Source organism: Dasypus novemcinctus, chromosome 21 (assembly GCF_030445035.2).
Source record: "Dasypus novemcinctus isolate mDasNov1 chromosome 21, mDasNov1.1.hap2, whole genome shotgun sequence".
In the NCBI taxonomy this organism is placed as follows: Eukaryota; Metazoa; Chordata; class Mammalia; order Cingulata; family Dasypodidae; genus Dasypus; species Dasypus novemcinctus.
The window spans coordinates 72813836-72832956 of NC_080693.1; the positions used below are offsets into that span (position 1 = coordinate 72813836).

The 19121-nt window shown below is 47.4% G+C and overlaps 1 protein-coding gene across 29 annotated transcripts in view; it reads left to right on the top strand.

The window, feature by feature from the left end:
* ARSG (arylsulfatase G) overlaps positions 1-19121 on the top strand; it is a 164446-nt gene that overhangs the window by 54169 nt on the left and 91156 nt on the right. For 28 of the 29 annotated variants that reach the window (XM_004459486.5, XM_058284613.1, XM_058284616.2 and 25 more), the window contains one exon: positions 17250-18098. In XM_004459486.5, the coding sequence (XP_004459543.1) occupies positions 17881-18098 (218 nt within the window). In that variant the 5' untranslated portion in view covers positions 17250-17880. Of the gene's footprint in view, positions 1-13677; positions 13790-17249; positions 18099-19121 lie in introns of those variants that run through there. The other variant, XM_058284596.2, reaches the window with a different exon arrangement.

A 19121-nucleotide genomic window follows, 5' to 3' on the forward strand; every position in this document is an offset into this window, starting at 1 on the left:
CAACTCGACCCGATCTAGACCCGGGCGCTTTGCTGCACTGCAATGGGGAACGCGAGCATGCCAGGGGTATCCAGGGACGCCTGCCACCCTCTCTCCCGGCACCCCCGCCGGGCATGCGCGCAGGCTGCCGGGCCGCCCCTCTCCCGCAGTCCCCCGGCGCACCCACCGCCCAGCCTTGCGCCCCGGCGATTTGGGAATTGGTGTGTGGAGAGTTGGTCTGGGGTGGCGCGCGCGCCGGGGCTAGTCCCGCACGGCGCTCGTGGCTGCGGCGACTCGGCGCCCGCTCGGGGCAGAACAGGTTCCTTCCAGTTTGGGTGTGATCTGCGCGCGCGGCGCCGCGAACCCTGAGTTCCTCCTCCAGCGCCCACTTCCCCCAATTTCGTCAACTAGCGCACCCCACCGTTCCCCTTCCGGGGCGGGGTGGGGGGGAGCCGACGGGACTGCCGCAGGGGGCCCCAGGGCGCGAACGGCCAGGCTGCTCTGTATGCCTTGCCCCCACTCCCTTCCCAGCTGATGCTGCAGCAGCAACTGCATCCGCGTTGCGCGAAAGGGATGTGAGCAGCCGGGCTGAGTCAGCATCCGCGGCCCGGGGCGCGCGCCCTCCCTCCCAGGCGGGAAGCGACTTCCACACAGGTGCATGGCCGCCTTGCCGGCAGGGGCCCGGAGGTTTGGGACTACGTGTCCCTAATCCCGAAGTCCCCGACCCCAAGGTCACTGGGAACTAAGCACAGGAAACCTTAGTTACGAGCTCGTGGGGACAAAGCAATGTGTCGGATCCCAGGCTCTTTAGAGCCCGCGGGGGCGCTTCCTGGTCTCCACCTTACATCTCCGGGGCCAGTTTGGGACCTGATCGGAAGCGCAGGCCTTACTCTCCGCATTCCTCTGCCGACTTCGGCAAAGGCTGCTCCCTTCCGTAGGGATCAGAGGGATGTAATTCTGATGTCGCCAACTCCAGAGAGCCTAGTCTGGAAGTATGTGGACAGAGAACCGCCACCGCGGCTAGTCAGCGATTTGAATTTTAATTTGAAAAAGCCTCCTTTGCTCGCTGCCTGATTTCCCATGACGAGGGGGATAGGGTCTGCTAGGTTAACATCCATTGCTGTTGACCAGCCGTGGCGTGGGTTAGATGGTGAGCAGGTGTGCTGGCGCGGAGTGCCGGGTGACGGCCAGTACTGTAGGGCCAGGGTGCCACTGAGTTGCTTTGCAACCTTAAAGGTGTAACTTCTTAGAGCGTCAATTCCCAGATCTGTAAAATGGAGATAATGGCAGAATTTCCAAGAGTGGAAGGATTTAGCTTATGGTGTCTGGAAAGGGCTGAGCACAGAAACTGGCACCTGGTAACTCCTCAGTCCCCCTAAGTCCTTATTGTTATTGTTATTTATGGCTTAAGGAGTTCAATTGCTGACTCCAATACATGCCATGCAAGCAGCCCTTTTCTGAGTCCTTCTTCACAGAATCCACATGGTAGAAACTCACTTAAATCACTAACGTGAAAACGCTTCGTGCTGTAACTGCAGTCTTTGATATTTAGGATGTTAGTGTTAACATCACACAGCATGCATGGGACTGACTGCTTAGGAACCTCTGGGCACAGCCCATCATTTTAATTTTTAAAGATAAATTTTTTTTAAAGATTTATTTTATTTCTCCCCCCCCACACCCCATCATTTTTTTTTTTTTCCAAGGAGGCCTGGGGTTTGAACCACGGACCTCCCATGTGGTAGACAGACGCCCTAACCACTGGTCCAAGTCCGTTTCCCTACCCCCATCATTTTTAATGGGTAACTCCAAGCAAGTCATGTGCGATCTTGGCACTTAAGCCTCTTAATTTAAAAAATTAGATGAAGCATGCCAAAAGGCCTAGGGATGAACAAATGAATGATTGAAAAGATCTGAGTATTTGGCCAAGTGAAACCATTGGCTCTTGGGGGGCATAATTGTAATAATAACAACATATAATAACAACTTTTTGCATGTTTGCTTTGTTCCTTTGCTTTGCTTCCTTTGTTTTAAGTGATTCTATCCCCATCAGCAGCCTTCTGAATTTTGCACTTATCTGTGGTAGATTAAATCATTCACCCCACGAAAGGAAAAGATCTCTTCAAGTCCTAAATCCTGTGGACATCAACCCATTTGTAAATAGGATTTTTTTTTTTTTTTAAAGATTTATTCATTTATTTAATTTCCCCCCCTCCCCTGGTTGTCTGTTCTTGGTGTCTACTTGCTGAGTCTTGTTTCTTTGTCTGCTTTTGTTTCTTTGTCCGCTTCTGTTGTCGTCAGCGGCACAGGAAGTGTGGGCGGCGCCATTCCTGGGCAGGCTGCACTTTCTTTTCACGCTGGGCAGCTTTCCTCACGGGCGCACTCCTTGCGCGTGGGGCTCCCCCGCGGGGGACACCCTTGCGTGGCATGGCACTCCTTGCGCGCATCAGCACTGCGCATGGCCAGCTCCACACGGGTCAAGGAGGCCCGGGGTTTGAACCGCGGACCTCCCATATGGTAGACGGACGCCCTAACCACTGGGCCAAAGTCCGTTTCCCTGTAAATAGGATTTTTAAAAAAGATTTATTTATTTTTATTTTATTCCCCCCCCAGTTGTCTGTTCTCTGTTCTCTGTGTCTATTTGCTGCGTGTTCTTCTTTATCCGCTTGGCTGCACTTTCTTTCGTGCTGGACGGCTCTCCTTATGGGGTGCACTCTTTCCGCGTGGGGCTCCTCTCCTTATGGGGTGCACTCCTTCCGCGTGGGGCTCCCTTACGTGGGGACACCCCTGCGTGGCAGGGCACTCCTTGCGCACATCAGCACTGCGCGTGGGCCAGCTCCACACGGGTCGAGGAGGCCCGGGGTTTGAACCGCGGACCTCCCATGTGGTAGACAGAACCCCTAACCACTGGGCCAAGTCCGCTTCCCCCCTGTAAATGGGGTTTTAGAAGGGTGTTGTTATTATTAGTAAGGTGTGGACTCATTTGAGAGCAGGATCTTCGAAGATCCTATTTAGGTAAGGCCAAATTAAATCAGGGTGGGCCTAAATTCATATCTCTGGAGACCTTATAAGGAAAGGCAATCTAGAAAGATGGAGGAGCAGATGAAGTAGAAGCCAGAGAATGAGGCAGATCTCCATGTGACGGAGGCAGAGGTGTGAGCCAAGGATTGCGGCAAGCCAGCACCGGAAGGCTACACAGTGGAAGAAAGCATGGCCTGTTGAATCTTGATATGGGACTTCTAGCCTTCAAAACTGTGGGACAATAAATTCTCATTGTTTAAACCAACCCATTGTAGGGTATTTGTCACAGCAACCCTGGCAAACTAAGACACTGTGAATATCTCCATTTTACAGATGAGAAAAGGGAGGCAGAAAGCCCTGTAGGGATTTGCCTAAGATTATGCATTTGTAGATACAAACTGTCTCTTTTGCAACTGGTCCACCCCCACCCCCCCAACTTCCAAAGGTGTCATTTGCCATCTGTGTTTGTATAAGGGAGAGGTGGCCAGAAATGCAGCTTCTGGCCAGCCCTCCAGCTGCAAACCACTGACTTCAGCCCGCCCTGGTTAGAGGCTGGCTTCACCTTGTCCATCAAGCCTAGTGAGACCAAGCGTGAAAACTCCTGCTTTTTTTCATTCCTCCAAGGAAAGCAAAGAGAGGGAAAGTACTACATTACCATGCTAATCAAAATCCCCCCAAACAAAACTAACTCTGTTCAGTTCTAACTAAAAACAAAGGAACCTTTGGAATCTGGAGTGTAGAACCAGAAAAATCAAGAAATTAAGTCCATAGATCCCCCTGTATCTATTGCAACCCAAGCAGCAGACAAAGCCTCCCCTCCAGCTCTTGGTTTACAGTAGGCAACGTTATAATGATGCCCTTAAAAAGTCCCTAGACATCATCTTGGGAAAGAAGTTGGCTCCTCAGAGCTGTCCTGACTGCTCTCTCTTTTCTAGCCCTCTTGCCTGGGGTCATTTGCATGAGAACAGATTCTTTTGTGCACAGTTGGCCTGCTCCTTCTCTGTCAACGTTTGTAGGCCTTGGAGTCTTCAGGTTGGGTTGCTAGGCAGATATGACCCTGGCTTGCAAATAAGCTTACCGCACTTACCAGTCTGTGAGAACTTGACTTGGGGTAAGTAGACTGAAAGGAATCTTGTATGGAGCTCAGAGGGGAGATCGGCCCTGCAAACCTGCTCTCAGAGCTGGGGCTTCAGGACAGCCGGTGAAGGAGAGGAGTATGTGAGGGGCTTCCAGGGAGGATCACCCACCCTTCCACTGTCCCTCGTCCTGTCGCCGAGCCCCTTTCCACCCATTATCTTACCTCCGGGTACCCCACTTGTTACTCAATTAAAGCAAGGTCTTGCTATAACATTTTAATATTTGCTTCTCCAGACAGCGGAGAGCCTCTCAAATTTTCCATCCAGGAGCCTTTTCATGAGCTGAAACTCCAGGGATATGTGCTGGGTTGATCTGGTGGTTTGTGGACCCCCCACCTCCCCATCCTCAAATCTGATGGTTTGAAAGAAGGCAGGGGCCTTCAAACTGGGTAATGTTTACTCCTGGGGGAATTTGAAGATTTGCCAAGGGGTTCTTGGACACGGATGGTTTTTAGGGAATCAGTTTTCATAACATCAGCTCTTTTTCATCAGCCTGAGACCTTGCCTGTGGCAGAGGCTGGCCATCCCTATTATTCTGCCCCATTGGCCTTCTGCTTGTATCTTACTATGGCACGCTGCTCCAGCTGTCAAAACCTTGGGGGGAGGGGGGGGACACATCAAAATATTGATACTGGGCAAACCTTCCCTCAAGTCAATATGTCCCACTCCGCCAAGTCCATCTCATTAAGGATGCATCTCCTATAACATTGACTTTTTTGTTTAATAACAACTTCTCAAAATTTATAATTCTCATTGTTTTATTGTACATTATGATCTACAGTGATCATTATGATAGTAACTCAATCAAAGAAGACTTGTTTGGTGACCCTTGGAGGAAAGTAGAAAAACCTCTTTCAAATTACATACAAAGTTTGTATTATGGCAGTAGAATCAGGTCATCCATAAAGTACTTCTGAACGTAAAGTCATATTAGGACAGAATTCTGAAAGGGGAGTAGAGTGGAAGTACAGTTTTGAGAGAAAGAAAAAGAAATGATGTAAAATTTCCAACTTAATGGGAAAAGCTCTCATGTAATTTTTAAATGAGAGGATGCCCAGTTGCTATGGTGTCTGTATTATGCTGGATAGGATTTTTATTGCATTTGTAAATGTCGGCTTTGGAAATGAAACTATTCAACCACTCTTTTAAATGTATCCCCTGTAATATACATTTTACATCGTTTCTTTCCTGGGGAAGATAGAAAAGCAGCAGTCACCACAGTGGGCTGTGAAAGGCAGAGGAGGTATAATGGAGAGGCAAATGTGCGAAGCTAGAAAAGTAAGATGCCTGAGCACCTGGGCTCGGAAGCCCAACTTTTGAACCCCAGCTCTGCCCTCACAAGCTGTGTCACCTTGGGCAAATTATTTAACCTCTCTCTACCTCAGTCTGCTCATCCATGAGACGAGGCTGCTAAGAATGGTGCTGACTTCATGGCGTTAATGTGCATGGGGCCTGGAGCCAGGGTAACTGAGTTAACTCGTGTAAGTGGCTTATACCTGGTGAGGCTCTGTAACTCTTGCTTGTTAACTCAGCCTGTGACTGCTGGGAGAATTGAGGAAGGGTGGAGAGCAGTAAAGCTTAAGGCAGGAAGGAAAGACCTTGGAAGGACTGGCAAGGGGGCGGGTGAGCTGAGGGAGGGGCAGGTGGGGAACAGCAGGGAAGGCAGGAGGAGGTGGGAGCAGGCATGCTGCGTTTGTGGACAGCAGGGACCTCTCCCCACACGGTGGGGACCTAAACCGCCATATGACTGCTGTCACGCCTGGTTGACATTGGGCGCGGTATTGGTGCAGCATTGGGTGTGTCTCATGAACTCTAGAGCAGGTTTTATCTGATTTCAACACTCAGGTTTCTTCCCAGACTGTTCAGTCTTCATAATTTACTGCACCTATAGTTGTGTCATCTCCTCACTACTTAAAAAAAGAGAGGACATCGCCTTGGGGAAGCCTCTGTAAGCCTGTTGCTGAAGCCTTTAAAAAACAAGAGACTCAGCGAAATCAACAGGTGGCTTTCAGGAATAAATGTGTCATATTAAGCTTTTGTGACAGGGTTGTGGGCCACAAAACCCAACTGGATGTGTTGGAAAGTGCTGGCTGAGATTGCTGCTGGGTAGGAGACCCCTGGATTGTTCCCCCGTTAACGCAGGCTTTCTTTGGAGGAAGGTGAAGTTGCCTGCCCGCCCTGTTCCCCGTGGCCCAGGGAAGGGTAACCTGCTCTCCGGCTTCGTTTCTTGCCTAAAGGGAGATGCTGGCTCCCGCCCACCCTCCCGCACTGCCTGTCCTGCTCCCCGCCTCTCCTCCTCTGTTTATTCTTCCTGTTACGTTTGCAATGCCAAGTTTCCACTTTAACCCTTTAGGGGTATGTGCCTGGGCATTTCCATATGGTCAGCGGGATGACAGCAAGAAGCTAGGAGGGGGCTCTGGGACTGTGTTGGCAGAAGGCAGGGAGCTCCCAATGCTTAGTGCGAAACCAGCCGGACCCAGGCTGGGAGCCTGACCTATCCATGCCCGTTGTTCCTCTCACTGCGCAGCCTCTGCTCCTCCGCAGGCGCCTCCCAGACCACAAAGCCACACCCCAGGGGATGCAGCCCCTTCTCACAAAATGTTTACTGCCTAGTTCCGAAGACGGGGCCCATGTGTGTTTATTAGGCAGCATTTCAACAAGTGCAGTTTTTTACAAGTGAGCATTGACAACCTGGGAAGGTCATCCGAGGTTAGGGAAATGATGAGATGAAGCTGGGCTTTGCAGGCGGGACAAACTTGCGTGGCCATCATTGTTCATGTTAGATGCAGTCACTCCGCAAATATTTATTGAACACCCTATCTCCTACGCGCTGGGATTATGCAGTGCATAAAGTAAATGTCACTGTCCTCCTGAGCTTACATGCTAGGTTTGTGGACATTTCTTGCTGGGGCATTGGGCCCAGTGCCATGGACTACTTCTCTTTGGTGGTTCTGATACTGAAATGTAATTCCACTTTAAATTGGCGTCAGCAAGTGATTCTCTTACCCCTCCCCACACACACACCTCTTGACTTGGCCTCTTAACTGTTGTCCCAAACCAGATTTTCTGGTAGGCAGCATCCTTCAAGGCCCATGCTAGCTGTCAGCGGAGCCTGCCCAGCCAAAGATACTTGGCTCCGCTTTAGCCAAGACGGCACGGGAGGCCCTGGGATTGTGTGACAAGGCACCATGGTTTGGGGCTTTGAAAGTGCAAACCGGAACGACTCTTCGCTTTGCCTCTGACATTGTTTGTGACAGTGGTGTTTTTAGTTTCAACTTTCTCTGGGGTTCAGAATCAAACAGCAGAACATGTGGACAAACAGTTCTGGCAAAAATTTAGCCAGTAGCTGCAGGGAGTCTGGCTTTTCACCATCTACACTCAGAATAGTTTTGTTTAATATCAATTTTAGTGATGCTTTGGGCTTGCATTGTACTTAAAAAAAAGTCCTCACATGTGTTATATCTTTATCCTCAGAATAGTCCAGAGATGTAATAACAATGGCCCACGTTTCTGAGCACATTTGTGAACAGGCGCTGTGCTCAGGCTTTCCTTGCGTTGGGTTGTTTCATTCTCACATTGTGTTTGGGATTGGGGAAGTTTACAGTGGCTCCATTTTTCAGGTCAGTGAGGAAACTGAGGCACAGAGCGATTCAGTAACTTTGTCCAAGGTCACAGTCACAGAACTAGTAATTTCTTCACTACCATGCAGCTCCATCTACTCCTCACCACTAGATTTTCAGATGCCAGCAGACCCCTTCTCTGCTCTCCCAAACTGGCCTCTGCCACAGGCTTCTTTCTGGGACAGCCCCAGCAGATGGTCCCAGCCTGAAACTGGGCAGGGAGTCGTGTGCCCCTTGTGGATGGGTTTCCTGGCATCATTTGGTTCACCAAAGTGATATTCCTAATAATAGGGTATGTCTTGAGGTCTCCAAGCTTTTTTCTTTTTTCCTTCTTTTGTCCTTTAGAAAGGCATTTTCAGTAGCCCCAATGATCTAAGTGGAATTGCACTCCCACTCAATCATGGATGCCCTCTGCACCCTCCTTTGAGCTAAGAGCAGGTACCCTATAACATGTAATCGTCTTTAAAAAATTTATTGAAATATATCACTCATACATAAACATACATAAAAAATAAACGTATAATAGTTGTGAACTTACAAAACAAACATATATAACATCAAACATATATAACATCTCACCCTACCACCAGTAACTTGAATTGTTTTTAAACCTTTTTAACTAATGATTAAAGAGCATTGTCAAAATATTACTACTAAACAAAGTATTTTCCCCCTAACCAATCCAATTATTATCTTTATATCATCTATATATGAACATACATAAACAAGAGTATAGTAAAAGTTGTGAACTTACAAAGCAAACATGCATAACATCATACAGGGTCCCATGCATCAACCCTCCACCAACACCACAATACAATGTGGTGTGTCATTTGTTACAGATAAAATAATACCATCTGATTATGGTCATGTCCAGAGGGTACATTTGGCTCACATTTTCCATAATGCCTCAGTATCAACACAGTACATCTCCTGCACAGATGCAAGAATATTATATTATTACTACTAACCACAGTCCATAGGTCACTCCAGCTGTATTTTTCCCATGCTTTTCCACATTCCCAGCACCCTGCAGCAGTGATGTACATTTGTTCTAGCTAACAAAGGACATTCTTGCATCTGTACCGTCAACTGCAATTCTCACCCACCTCTTGGTTTACTGTGCTATCCAGTTCCTAGATTATTCTCAAGCATTCTGTCAGTTGGCATTTACATAACTAGACTACCATTTTCAGTCACATCCCCTTTTATAAACTAGCTGTTATTCACTGTATGTTACCATCCACTCTATACTTTTCCACAATTTTACAGTAAAGCTGTTAAAATGTCTACATACATTAAACATCAGTAGTCCACTCAGTCCTTCTCTTATCTCCTTTAAGACTCCACCACCTACCACCAGGTCCTGAAGATATTTTCCAATAATTTCTTCTAGAAGTTTTATGGTTCTTGCTTTTATTTTTAGTTTTTTTGATCCATTTTGATTTAGTTTTTGGATAAGGTGTGAGATAGCAGTGCTCTTTCCTTTTTTAGCTATGGATGTCCAATTCTTTCAGAACCATTTGTTGAATGGATTGTTCTGCCTGAGCTGTGTGAGTTTCACAGGGTAGTCAAAAATCACTTGACCAGGGAAGCAGACTTGGCCCAGTGGTTAGGGCATCCGCCTTCCACATGGGAGGTCCACGGTTCAAACCCCGGGCCTCCTTGAACTGTGTGGAGCTGGCCCATGTGCACTGCTAATGTGCGCAAAGAGTGCCCTGACACACAGGGGTGCCCCCCACATAGAGGAGCCGCACATGCAAGGAGTGCGCCCCATAAGGAGAGCCGCCCAGCATTAAAGAAAGTGCAGCCTGCCCAGGAATGGCGCCGCACACACGGAGAGCTGACACAAGAAGATGATGCAACAAAAAAAAAGAAACACAGATTCCCATGCCTCTGACAGCAACAGAAGCGGACAAAGAACATGCAGCAAATAGACACAGAGAACATATAACTGGGGGGGGGGGGGGGGGGAAGGGGAGAGAAATAAATAAAAAAACAAAACAAAACAAAAAAAAACACTTGACCATACCTGTGAGGGTCTGTTTCTGAACCATAAATTTGGTTCCATTGGTCTATTGTGTATGTGTTTAGGCCAGTACCATGTTGTTTTTACCACTATAGGTAGGTATTATGATTTAAAGTCTGGAGATGAGGGTTCACTTTTCCTTTTTATGATGTTTCTGGCTATTCAGGACTCCTTACCCTTCCAAATAAATTTAATGATTGTGCTTTCAACTTTTTCTTTAATGCTGGTAGAATTTGCATCAGGATTGCATTAAATCTGTATATCAATTTGAATAGAATTGACATCTTAATGATATTTAGTCTTCAAACCCATAAGTACGGAATGTTCTTCCAGTTATTTAGGGCTTTTTTGATTTGTTTTAACATTGAGTTGCAGTTTTCTGAATACAAGTGCTTTACATCGTTGGTTAAGTTTATTCCTGACTATTTGAGTTTTATCTGTCATATTTTATTTTCACCACTCTTTTGACACTTTTAGTTACTTTTATTGATACAATCTTCATTTCTAGACTCTCTTCCAGGACTCTCTCTCCTGTCTTTTCTTTTCTTTTCAGGCTCTAGCACACACCCTTTAGTATTTCCTGAAAATCTGGTCTCTTGCTTAGAAATTCTCTCAGTTTCTGTTTATCTGTGAATATTCTAATTTTGCCCTCATTTTTGAAAGATAGTCTTGCTGGAGATAAGATTTTTGGCTGGAAGTTTTTCTTTTGTAGTATCTTTTTTTTTTTTAAAAATAGATTTATTATTTATTTATTTAATTCCCCTCCCCTCCCCCGGTTGTCTGTTTTCTGTGTCTTTTTGCTGCGTCTTGTTTCTTTGTCCGCTTCTGTTGTCGTCAGCGGCACAGGAAGTGTGGGCGGCGCCATTCCTCGGCAGGCTGCTCCCTCCTTCGCGCTGGGCGGCTCTCCTTATGGATGCACTCCTTGCGCGTGGGGCTCCAGGACGCGGGGGACACCCCTGCGTGGCAGGGCACTCCTTGCGCGCATCAGCACTGTGCATGGGCCAGCTCCACACGGGTCAAGGAGGCCCGGGGCTTGAACCGCGGGCCTCCCATGTGGTAGACGGACGCCCTAACCACTGGGCCAAAGTCCGTTTCCCTTTTGTAGTATCTTAAATATATCAGATCACTGTCTTTTTGCCTCCATGGTTTCTGGTGAGAAATCAGCACTTAATCTTATTGGATATCCCTTATATGTTATCAATTGCTTTTCTCTTGCTGTTCTCAGAATTCTCTCTTTGTCTTTGGCCTTTGACATTCTTATGAGTATGTGTCTTGGAGTTGGTCTATTTGGATTTTTTCGAATGGGAGTACGTTGTGCTTCTTGGGCAGGGATATCTTTGTCCTTCAATAGGGTTGGGAAATTTTCTATCATTATTTCTTTAAATATTCCTTCTGCCCCTTTTCCCTTCTCTTCTCCTTCAGGGACACCCATGACATGTATGTTTGCACGCCTTTTGCTGTCATTTAGTTCCCTGAGGCCTTGTTTAATTTTTTCCTTTCTTCATCACTTCTTTTGTATGTTCACTTTCAGAGGCCATTTCTTCAAGCTCACCAATCCTTTCTTCTGCCTCCTCAAATCTTCTATTATATAATTCCAATGTTTTTAAAATTTCATTGATTGCACCTTTCATTCCCATTAGATCTGCTATTTTTCTATGTATGCTTTCAAATTCTTCTTTGTGCTCATCTAATGTCTTCTTAGTATCCTTAATCTCTTTAGCCACCTCATTGAACTTATTAAGGAGATTTGTTTGAACATCTATAATTAGTTTTCTCAATTCCTTTATGTCATCTGGAGGTTTATCTTATTCCTTTAATTGGGCCATAGCTTCCTGTTTCTTGGTGTGGATTGTAATTTTTTGTTGGTGTCTTTGCATCTGGCTTACTAGAGTATTTTTTCTGGGTGCAGTTTTTCTCTCTGGTTTAGGGCTTCCTATCATTTCTCCCTTGCTGGTTATGCAGTAGGAGCCAAGGATGTAGTTGGTGCTGTAAGCTGTGGAGGCTCAAGCTGCCCTCTTTGCACCAGGAACCAATGAAGCTTCTTCCAATTTTCTCCTTTGCCAGGGGTAGGGACAGAGTCACAGATACGTGGAATAATCCACATGTAGGCCTAGACCGTAGTTGCCCAGAGAGAATGATGTAGCTTCACATTCCTTTCTCCCCTGCCTGGGGTGGGGACAGAGCTGCAGGTGTGGGCAGCAGTCTATGCAGTGTGGGTCCAAGATAACTGCAGTTGCCCTGGTAGACTTCTGATTTTTAGTCTATGCCAGCCAAGGTTACCTGTAGTTACCTGTGTAGGCTGGTGCAGGGCTCCTCAGCCTCCTCCCTGCCGGAGGTGGGGCTGAAACCTAGGCGGGCTGCAGGCTGATCTGTGTGAAAGAAACTGTCAGCTGGGCTTCCCCTCAGGCTGGGAGTAGAGTCAGAATGGTGGCCACTGGCCTCTTTCTGACTTGGGCTGGTTCTTACCCCAGCAGTTCCCAGGGTTATCTCTTAGCCAGTCAAGTCTCCCAATCAGTAGCTGAAATCGGAGCCAACCGTCTCCTCCTCCCCTGTTTCTGAGAAATGGAACTTCCAATTCCAGCCACAGACCAGCTCCTGGGGCGGCTTGTGCTGCCAGAGTAGGATAAATCACAGGCCTTCGCGGCTTGGCCGGTAATTTCCCGGAGAGGCTGGTGCAGGTCCCCGCAGCTTCCTCCCTGCTGGAGGTGGGGCTGGGTCCTAGGCTAGAGCTACAATCTGATCTGGATGGAAGGAAGCCGGTCCCCACCAGCACTGGGATTTTCAGTCCACCCCGCTTCCCTTCGCACCAGGTGCAGAGTTAAGATGGCAGCTCCCAGCCTCTTTCTGACCTGGACAGCTGTTCTCAGGATTATACTGTAGTCCGCTGAATTTCCTCATCAGTAGCTGAAATGGGTGCCCAACTGTCTCTTCCTCCCCCATTTTTGGGAAGTGAAGTTTTCAATTCCAGCCACAGAACAGCTCCCAAGGCAGCTTGTGCCTCCAGTGGAGGATGGGCACTGGCCTCTGGGGCATGGAGTGCTCTACTTACCAGTCTTCTCTACAGATGGGCAGCCTCCTCCTTCCACTCCCCCAAGGATGTTGCAGGATGCTCTTCTGGCCTCCTGGAGCCCCCAAACAGGTGCTTCAGCTAGCTGCAGAGAGCGCTGCATGTTTGCTAACTGCCCTGGAGCAAGAGCTGACTCTAGGAGCTCCTTAGTCTGCCGCCATCTTGCTGATTCTCAACATGTAGTCTTTTGAGATTGGGCAAGCCCCAAACTGATGTGCTAAAGTCTAGGGGAAATTGAAGGATTGAGAGATGTTTAAAAAATAATACTTTTTTATGCTTAGACATTAAATAGCCATTTGTCCTGGCTACTCTGGTAACTGGCTTTGTGTCTCCACCTGGGTGGGGCAGGCTAGCCACCTGGGTACAAAATTTAAGGCAGCACTTAGTATCAAGGTTGTGCAAGTGCAAGTCAGCTCCTGAGGGGACATTGCCTCTCACCTGGCCTCACCTGGACTCACCTGGAGTGAGTTTATGGGCTCCTGACTTCTCTCTCAGCTTCCTCCCTTGCCGGCCTGCAGTGCCTTTATTCCTTTTCAAAAGATCAGACTCAGGGACTCTTAGGAAGGAAGCCAGCCCTTGCCACTCTCCTCAAGCACAGGCCAGACCTTAGCACCTGCTGAATTCTCTGTGCGTTTACCCCAGAGCTGCGTGGCTCCCTCCTTTACCTCCTTCAGTTCTTAAGCAAATTTCACTTTTGCAGTGAGGTGGTCCCATACCGCCCTCTTTAACTTTGCAAACTTCACAATCCTGAAATCCTTTCTGCATCAATTTGCTCCACAGCACTTAAGGTTTTGCTTATTTTATTATTTTATCTCTTCCCCCCAGAAGAAAGGAAGTGCCATGAGCGGGGATTTTTGTCCGTTTCTTTCACTGCCCAGCTGAGGAACTGTCGCTCGGTCCGGTCCCCGTTTGCTGGATGAATGAAGGCATGCCCAAGGTCAGCGTCGTTCAGGTGATGCTCGGGCAGCTGGTGCCCAGGGTCCCTCCTGGTAGCCCCAGCGTGACTTGCGGCCCCCTGGCCGGCACACGAGCACGTAGAGTCAGGCAGTAACCTCACAGTACTCAGCAACCAGAGACCCACCCCGCCCCCCACTCCTTTGTCTTTTTTGGCCTCGGCTCATCAGAAGCTTTTGTCTCTGGAAACCCGACAGTGCACCCTGCCAGAAAGCTCCGCCCGATCTTCTTGTATCAGCTTTCCAGCGCTCTCCAGGAGGCTGCTTGGCCACAGGAGGCCTGTGGGGCACCAGGGTCCGCTGACTGGGCGCTGACTAGGAAGCCCTAGGACATCCCCCCCTGCAGGTTGCTCTCCTTGCCCTGCCCATTGGCCACTTCCCTGCTCACCAGTGCCTTTTCCCTGGAGCCAGCCCAGAAACGGGAAGATCTGACTGTAGCATCCCAGCAGCCTAGCTTAAAGTGGGGTTCACAGGGAAGAATGTGAAACATTGGCAGAGCGATGGGTGGCTTCCAGCACCTGAGGCAAGGGGCGTGGTTTGTACTTGGGTTCTGTAAGTCTCCTGGTGTCCTAGAGCTGCCGTAGCAAAGTACTACCCATTGGGGGGCACCGAGCAACAGGAATTCATCGTCTCCCACTTCTGAAGGCTAGAGGTCTGAAATCGAAGTGTCACTAGGACCATGCTTCCTCTAAGTCCTGCAGGGGAGATCCTTCCTTGCACCTTCCCAGCTTCTGGTGGCCTGCTGGCCATCCGTGGCACTCCTTGGCTTGTGGCAGCATCACTCCACAGGGCCTTCTTCCCTGTGTCTCTCTGGGTCTCCTTCTAATAAGGACACCCAGTCCTATTAGGTGAAGGGCCCAGTCGACTCCATTCTGACCTCAAAAATACCTGATTCCCGGCGTGCAGGTGTAGCTCAGTGGTTGAGCACCTGCTTTGCACGTACACGATCCAGGGTTCAAACCCTGGTACTGCCTTGAAAAAAATGCCTGACCTCATCTGTAAGGACCCTTTTTCCAAATAAGGTCATATTCTGAGGTATTGGGGATCAGGACTTCAGCATATTCTTTTGGGGGACATAATTCAACCCATAACAGCAAGGCTCCATTGTAGCCCGTTACCCTCCGAGGAAACACTCAGGCCTGCATTGTGAGATTTGTTAAATAACATGGTTCAGTACTTGCCTCCTGGTTGGAAAGAAGGGTGAATGCCTTATTTGTCAAAGACTCTTCTTTCTTCCTTAGTCCAGAGGAGTGCTCTTTGCCTATGCCCACTCCTTTCTAAGAGCGGGAGGGTGACACAGAAAGGAAAAGTTGAGAAAGTAATAGCAGATAAGGTCTGAGGCAGCAACTGGGGCCAATTTCTTCAGGGCACCTGAGCTCAAAGTCACAGCTTGGACCTTAATTGAAATCTGTGGTTTGGAATCCATTCTTTGAATGTCTGGTTTGCCATTTCCCTTTAGTTAAAAAAATAAATGGGGAAAGGATTAAATGTCTCCCTGAAGGTGTGGGCGTGAAGGGTAATGCAATGGCGCACTGGTTAAATTAGCTTATTTCCATTCTATGAAAATTTTAAGTATGAATGATTCTCTTTGAAAATCCTCAAAGGAATGTTTTAACATGGAATGCTAAAGAAAAACCATCTATTTATGCTCCCACCTTAATTTGTGCATCTTTAAGTGAATTTTTTTTTTGTGGCCTATAGTCTAGTGTGTCAGGTCATTCCAAAATGGATTATTGATGAGGAATGAGGCCACTCTGGTGTTCCAAGCTAAGTAGCTTTAAGAAGAAAAGCCTCCTGACTATTGTTTATGGTCAGAAGCCAGTAGAATGAGCCTAAGAATCAACCAGCCAGTCAACACTTTTTTGTTAAGCACTGTCCTTGAGCAAGGGCTCATTCTGATAGAAAGGGAGAAGTCTTTGGGGACTCAAGATCAGCAAATACCAGTTGAATCTAATTGAGTTTGAAATAATAACTCTCCTTCTGGAAAACGGAAGAGTTTCCATTTCTGAACAATTGATTCATTGGTCTCCAGATGACCATGACTGTTTACTTGGACTTCCTTTTATTTTGATTATATATCTGCCCATCCTTTCCGAGTTTTTCTAGGTCTTCCTGAATTTACATACCTCCAGCCACCCCCATCATCCTGGGTTTATCACGGAGTTGGCTCGTTGATTTGTCAACTCTGCATTCCTTCCTCAAGGGCATGGATATGCAACTGGAGAGCGCATCTATTGTCACTGCACCCCTCACAGCATCTTCGTATATTTTAAATTATTTCTCCTTTAATCTCCTTAGTGGGTTGGATATTCAAGTGAGGTTCTGATTTGCTCCAGAATTTTAACTCTTGGTGTCTCCTTAATCACTCCTTAATCACCTTGTAAATTTTGGGTTTTAAAGTGAATTAAGGGTAGGATGGTTTCATTTTCTGCTCCATTTACAACCCGTAGCTACAAGCATAACCTGTAATTCCTGTCTTTCAAAACTTGATCTGAGTTGTTGCTTTTGTGCTTGTCCACTGAGGCTGAGTCATCATTCGTTAGGTTGAGCAGTTTCCCTTGTCTCTTAAGGCCAAATTCATGATGCATTTGTTTTCTAGTATTTGCTACTCAGTGTGGTCCGAGGACTAGCAGTACAGGCCTCACACCGGGGCTTGTTAGAAATATCAATTCCCAGGCCCCTGGTATGCCTGGTGAAACTGTGTTTTAACCAAGTCCCCCACTGATTCTTTTGTACATTCAAGTGTAAGAAGCACTGGCCTAGCAGGTCTTTAGATTTTCTTATCAAAAGTTACATTGTCAGGATATAAAAGGACATGTTTACTTTCCTGTAAAAAAAAAAAACTTTTTTTTTTTACAAAAAACTTCACACCCATATATATCCACCACCTACATTCTATCCTAAACCTTTTTTTTTTCAATGTTTCCATTTTTTTTCCAAATTAATTTCTATCAAGAATTTTATATAGCAATGTCTGTTTATAGCATGACATTTGCAAAGAATCATGTCTTGGTAGTAAGAGTCTCACTTTTCCTTCTAGAATGCTCAGTGGGTTTGATAAGATCATAACTAGTTTTGAAATTTCTTGGGAACCACAGAAGCATCGTGGGGAGGGGAAGAGGAGGGGGGGACGTCCTGGCCTGCTATTTAGCAAAGCTGAGTGCTGGTCCTTATCCATCCAGGATACTGGGCCTCAGTGTTCTCATCTGTACAGTGAGTGGGTGGAGAGAGTCTCTAACATCCAGCCTCTAATGATTACGGGCCCATTGCTAATATCGTCATGCCTCTTTTTCAGGTGGAGAAACTGATGAGCCAGTTAAATACTCAGATAAGAAGGAAAACATCTGTTGGCATGGAAAAGTGATTATTTCCTAAGCTACTGAGTACAACACAGCTGCACTGGCAGTTTTAACTCTGTTTTCTTGTCAATTTTTGTTCTTTCAGGAAACCTTACAGAAACATGAAGCCCGCCGCTGTCTGGAACATAGAAACCCATTCGAGGCCAACTGCGGCTCCTCGATGATCCAAGTATTCTGCAGATGCAAGATCGTATCCCACAGTCACCAGCTGGGTTCCCAAACAGATGCAAGGCTTGAGCTGTGTCTCTGACATCACTGAATACCGAGGGGTCACTTTCTAAGTGGCCATGATTGATCAACCTTGGAACAGTTCATAGAACTCAAGTGAAAAATAGTAGCTGTTGACACTGAATGTCTAATTGTTGCATGTAACCAATCATCTTGTGGAGTTGTAAGCTGGAGGTGGGGAAACACTGAAGAGGGTAAAGAGGGTCAAGCCAAATGAAGGATTGCAAGTGTCCTGACTGACTGCTGAATCAGGATTGCAGACGGGGACCTCGTTCTGTAGCTCCCACCATCCCTATAGCTATCACCAGTGCAGCCAGCGCTGCCACTGCCATCACCACCACCGCCACCACCAGAATTTATTCCCTGCAAACTCCAGAGCTGCTCTCCAGGGACTTCTGCATTGAAAGTGAGCAGAAGGGAGCTCTTGGAAAAGTCCCTAGTGGTGGCTCACCATCCCCCCAGACGATCAGAAACCTCTGCTTTCCACCATGGGTTGGCTTTTTCCAAAGGTTTTGTTAGTGGGGGTGAGTTTCTTAGGGTTTCTTTACCCTCTTGTGGAGTTTTGCTTCAGAGGGAAAATGAGAGACCAGAAACCCAATTTCGTGATCATTTTGGCCGATGACATGGGCTGGGGTGACCTGGGAGCAAACTGGGCTGAAACAAAAGACACAGTCAACCTTGATAAGATGGCTGCGGAAGGAATGAGGTGAGTCTTGAGGATGTCAACATGGCATCTCTTTGGATGTCTTACTGTGAAAATTCTTGGGGATAATTGATGTGTTCATGTTTTTTATTTATTTTTGTTGTTTGAAGCTACTATTGCATCATGAAAGCAGTCCAGCAAGCAAGCCAGCCGTCCAGCTAGCCAGCTTCATGGCTGTTTAATGGTCTTACCTCCCTTCTAGCCCCAGGCTTCTGGAAAGCTGGGGCCCTGTCTGTTATATTCCTAGCATCTGGCATAGGGCATGGTACATAGTGCATAATTAATAAAATATTTGTCAACAAATGGGTTTGAGGAGTCCAAGAAGCTCTGAAGTGTCACCCCAAATTTTGCATATGGGAATTTTTTTTTCTGGGGGGAGAGAGTCAATGCATAGCATTTAGAGGATCCTCACAGGAACCTGGGTTGCCAAATGCTTAAAAACATCTGCTTTCAGAGCGGATGTGGCTGAGGGGTTGAGCACCAGCTTCTCATGCATGAGGTCCTGGGTTCAATCTCTAGCCCCCGTACCTCAAACAAAGCAAAACAAACACCTGCTTTCAGTCTTAAGGGCGTTAGTGGAGGAAATACCAAGCCTGCTGTTTAAACCGAGGTTTGCGAGGCCTAAACATTCTTCCCACAAGCTCCTCCAGCTCGCTGTCATCCTGAGCAGCAAGGGCATCTCTGGGGCCAGACGGTAGCACAATTGGGTGGGCTCTGCTGCTTTTTCTCCCCGCAGTGACTGTGCTCTTCACGAGCCTGTGACGGCGGCCAAGGAGTTGGCCCTCTGATCTGAGGTCGACAGCTTTTCGCTCTGCTTTGTTGACAGGAAAGCCAGGCTTCCTGTGAGGCCGTGGTTGGTTCGTCACTGGCCTCTCTCGGCTGCCTACTCACAGCCAGGAGGAACCACCACTTTCTGACGTGTGCTCTTATTGCCCAACTGTCTCTACTATAACCCGTGCTCCATGAATCTTTGTTACCTTGGAGACCGAATATTGGCTGAAGAGGGCAGGCTCTAGAGCCACACTG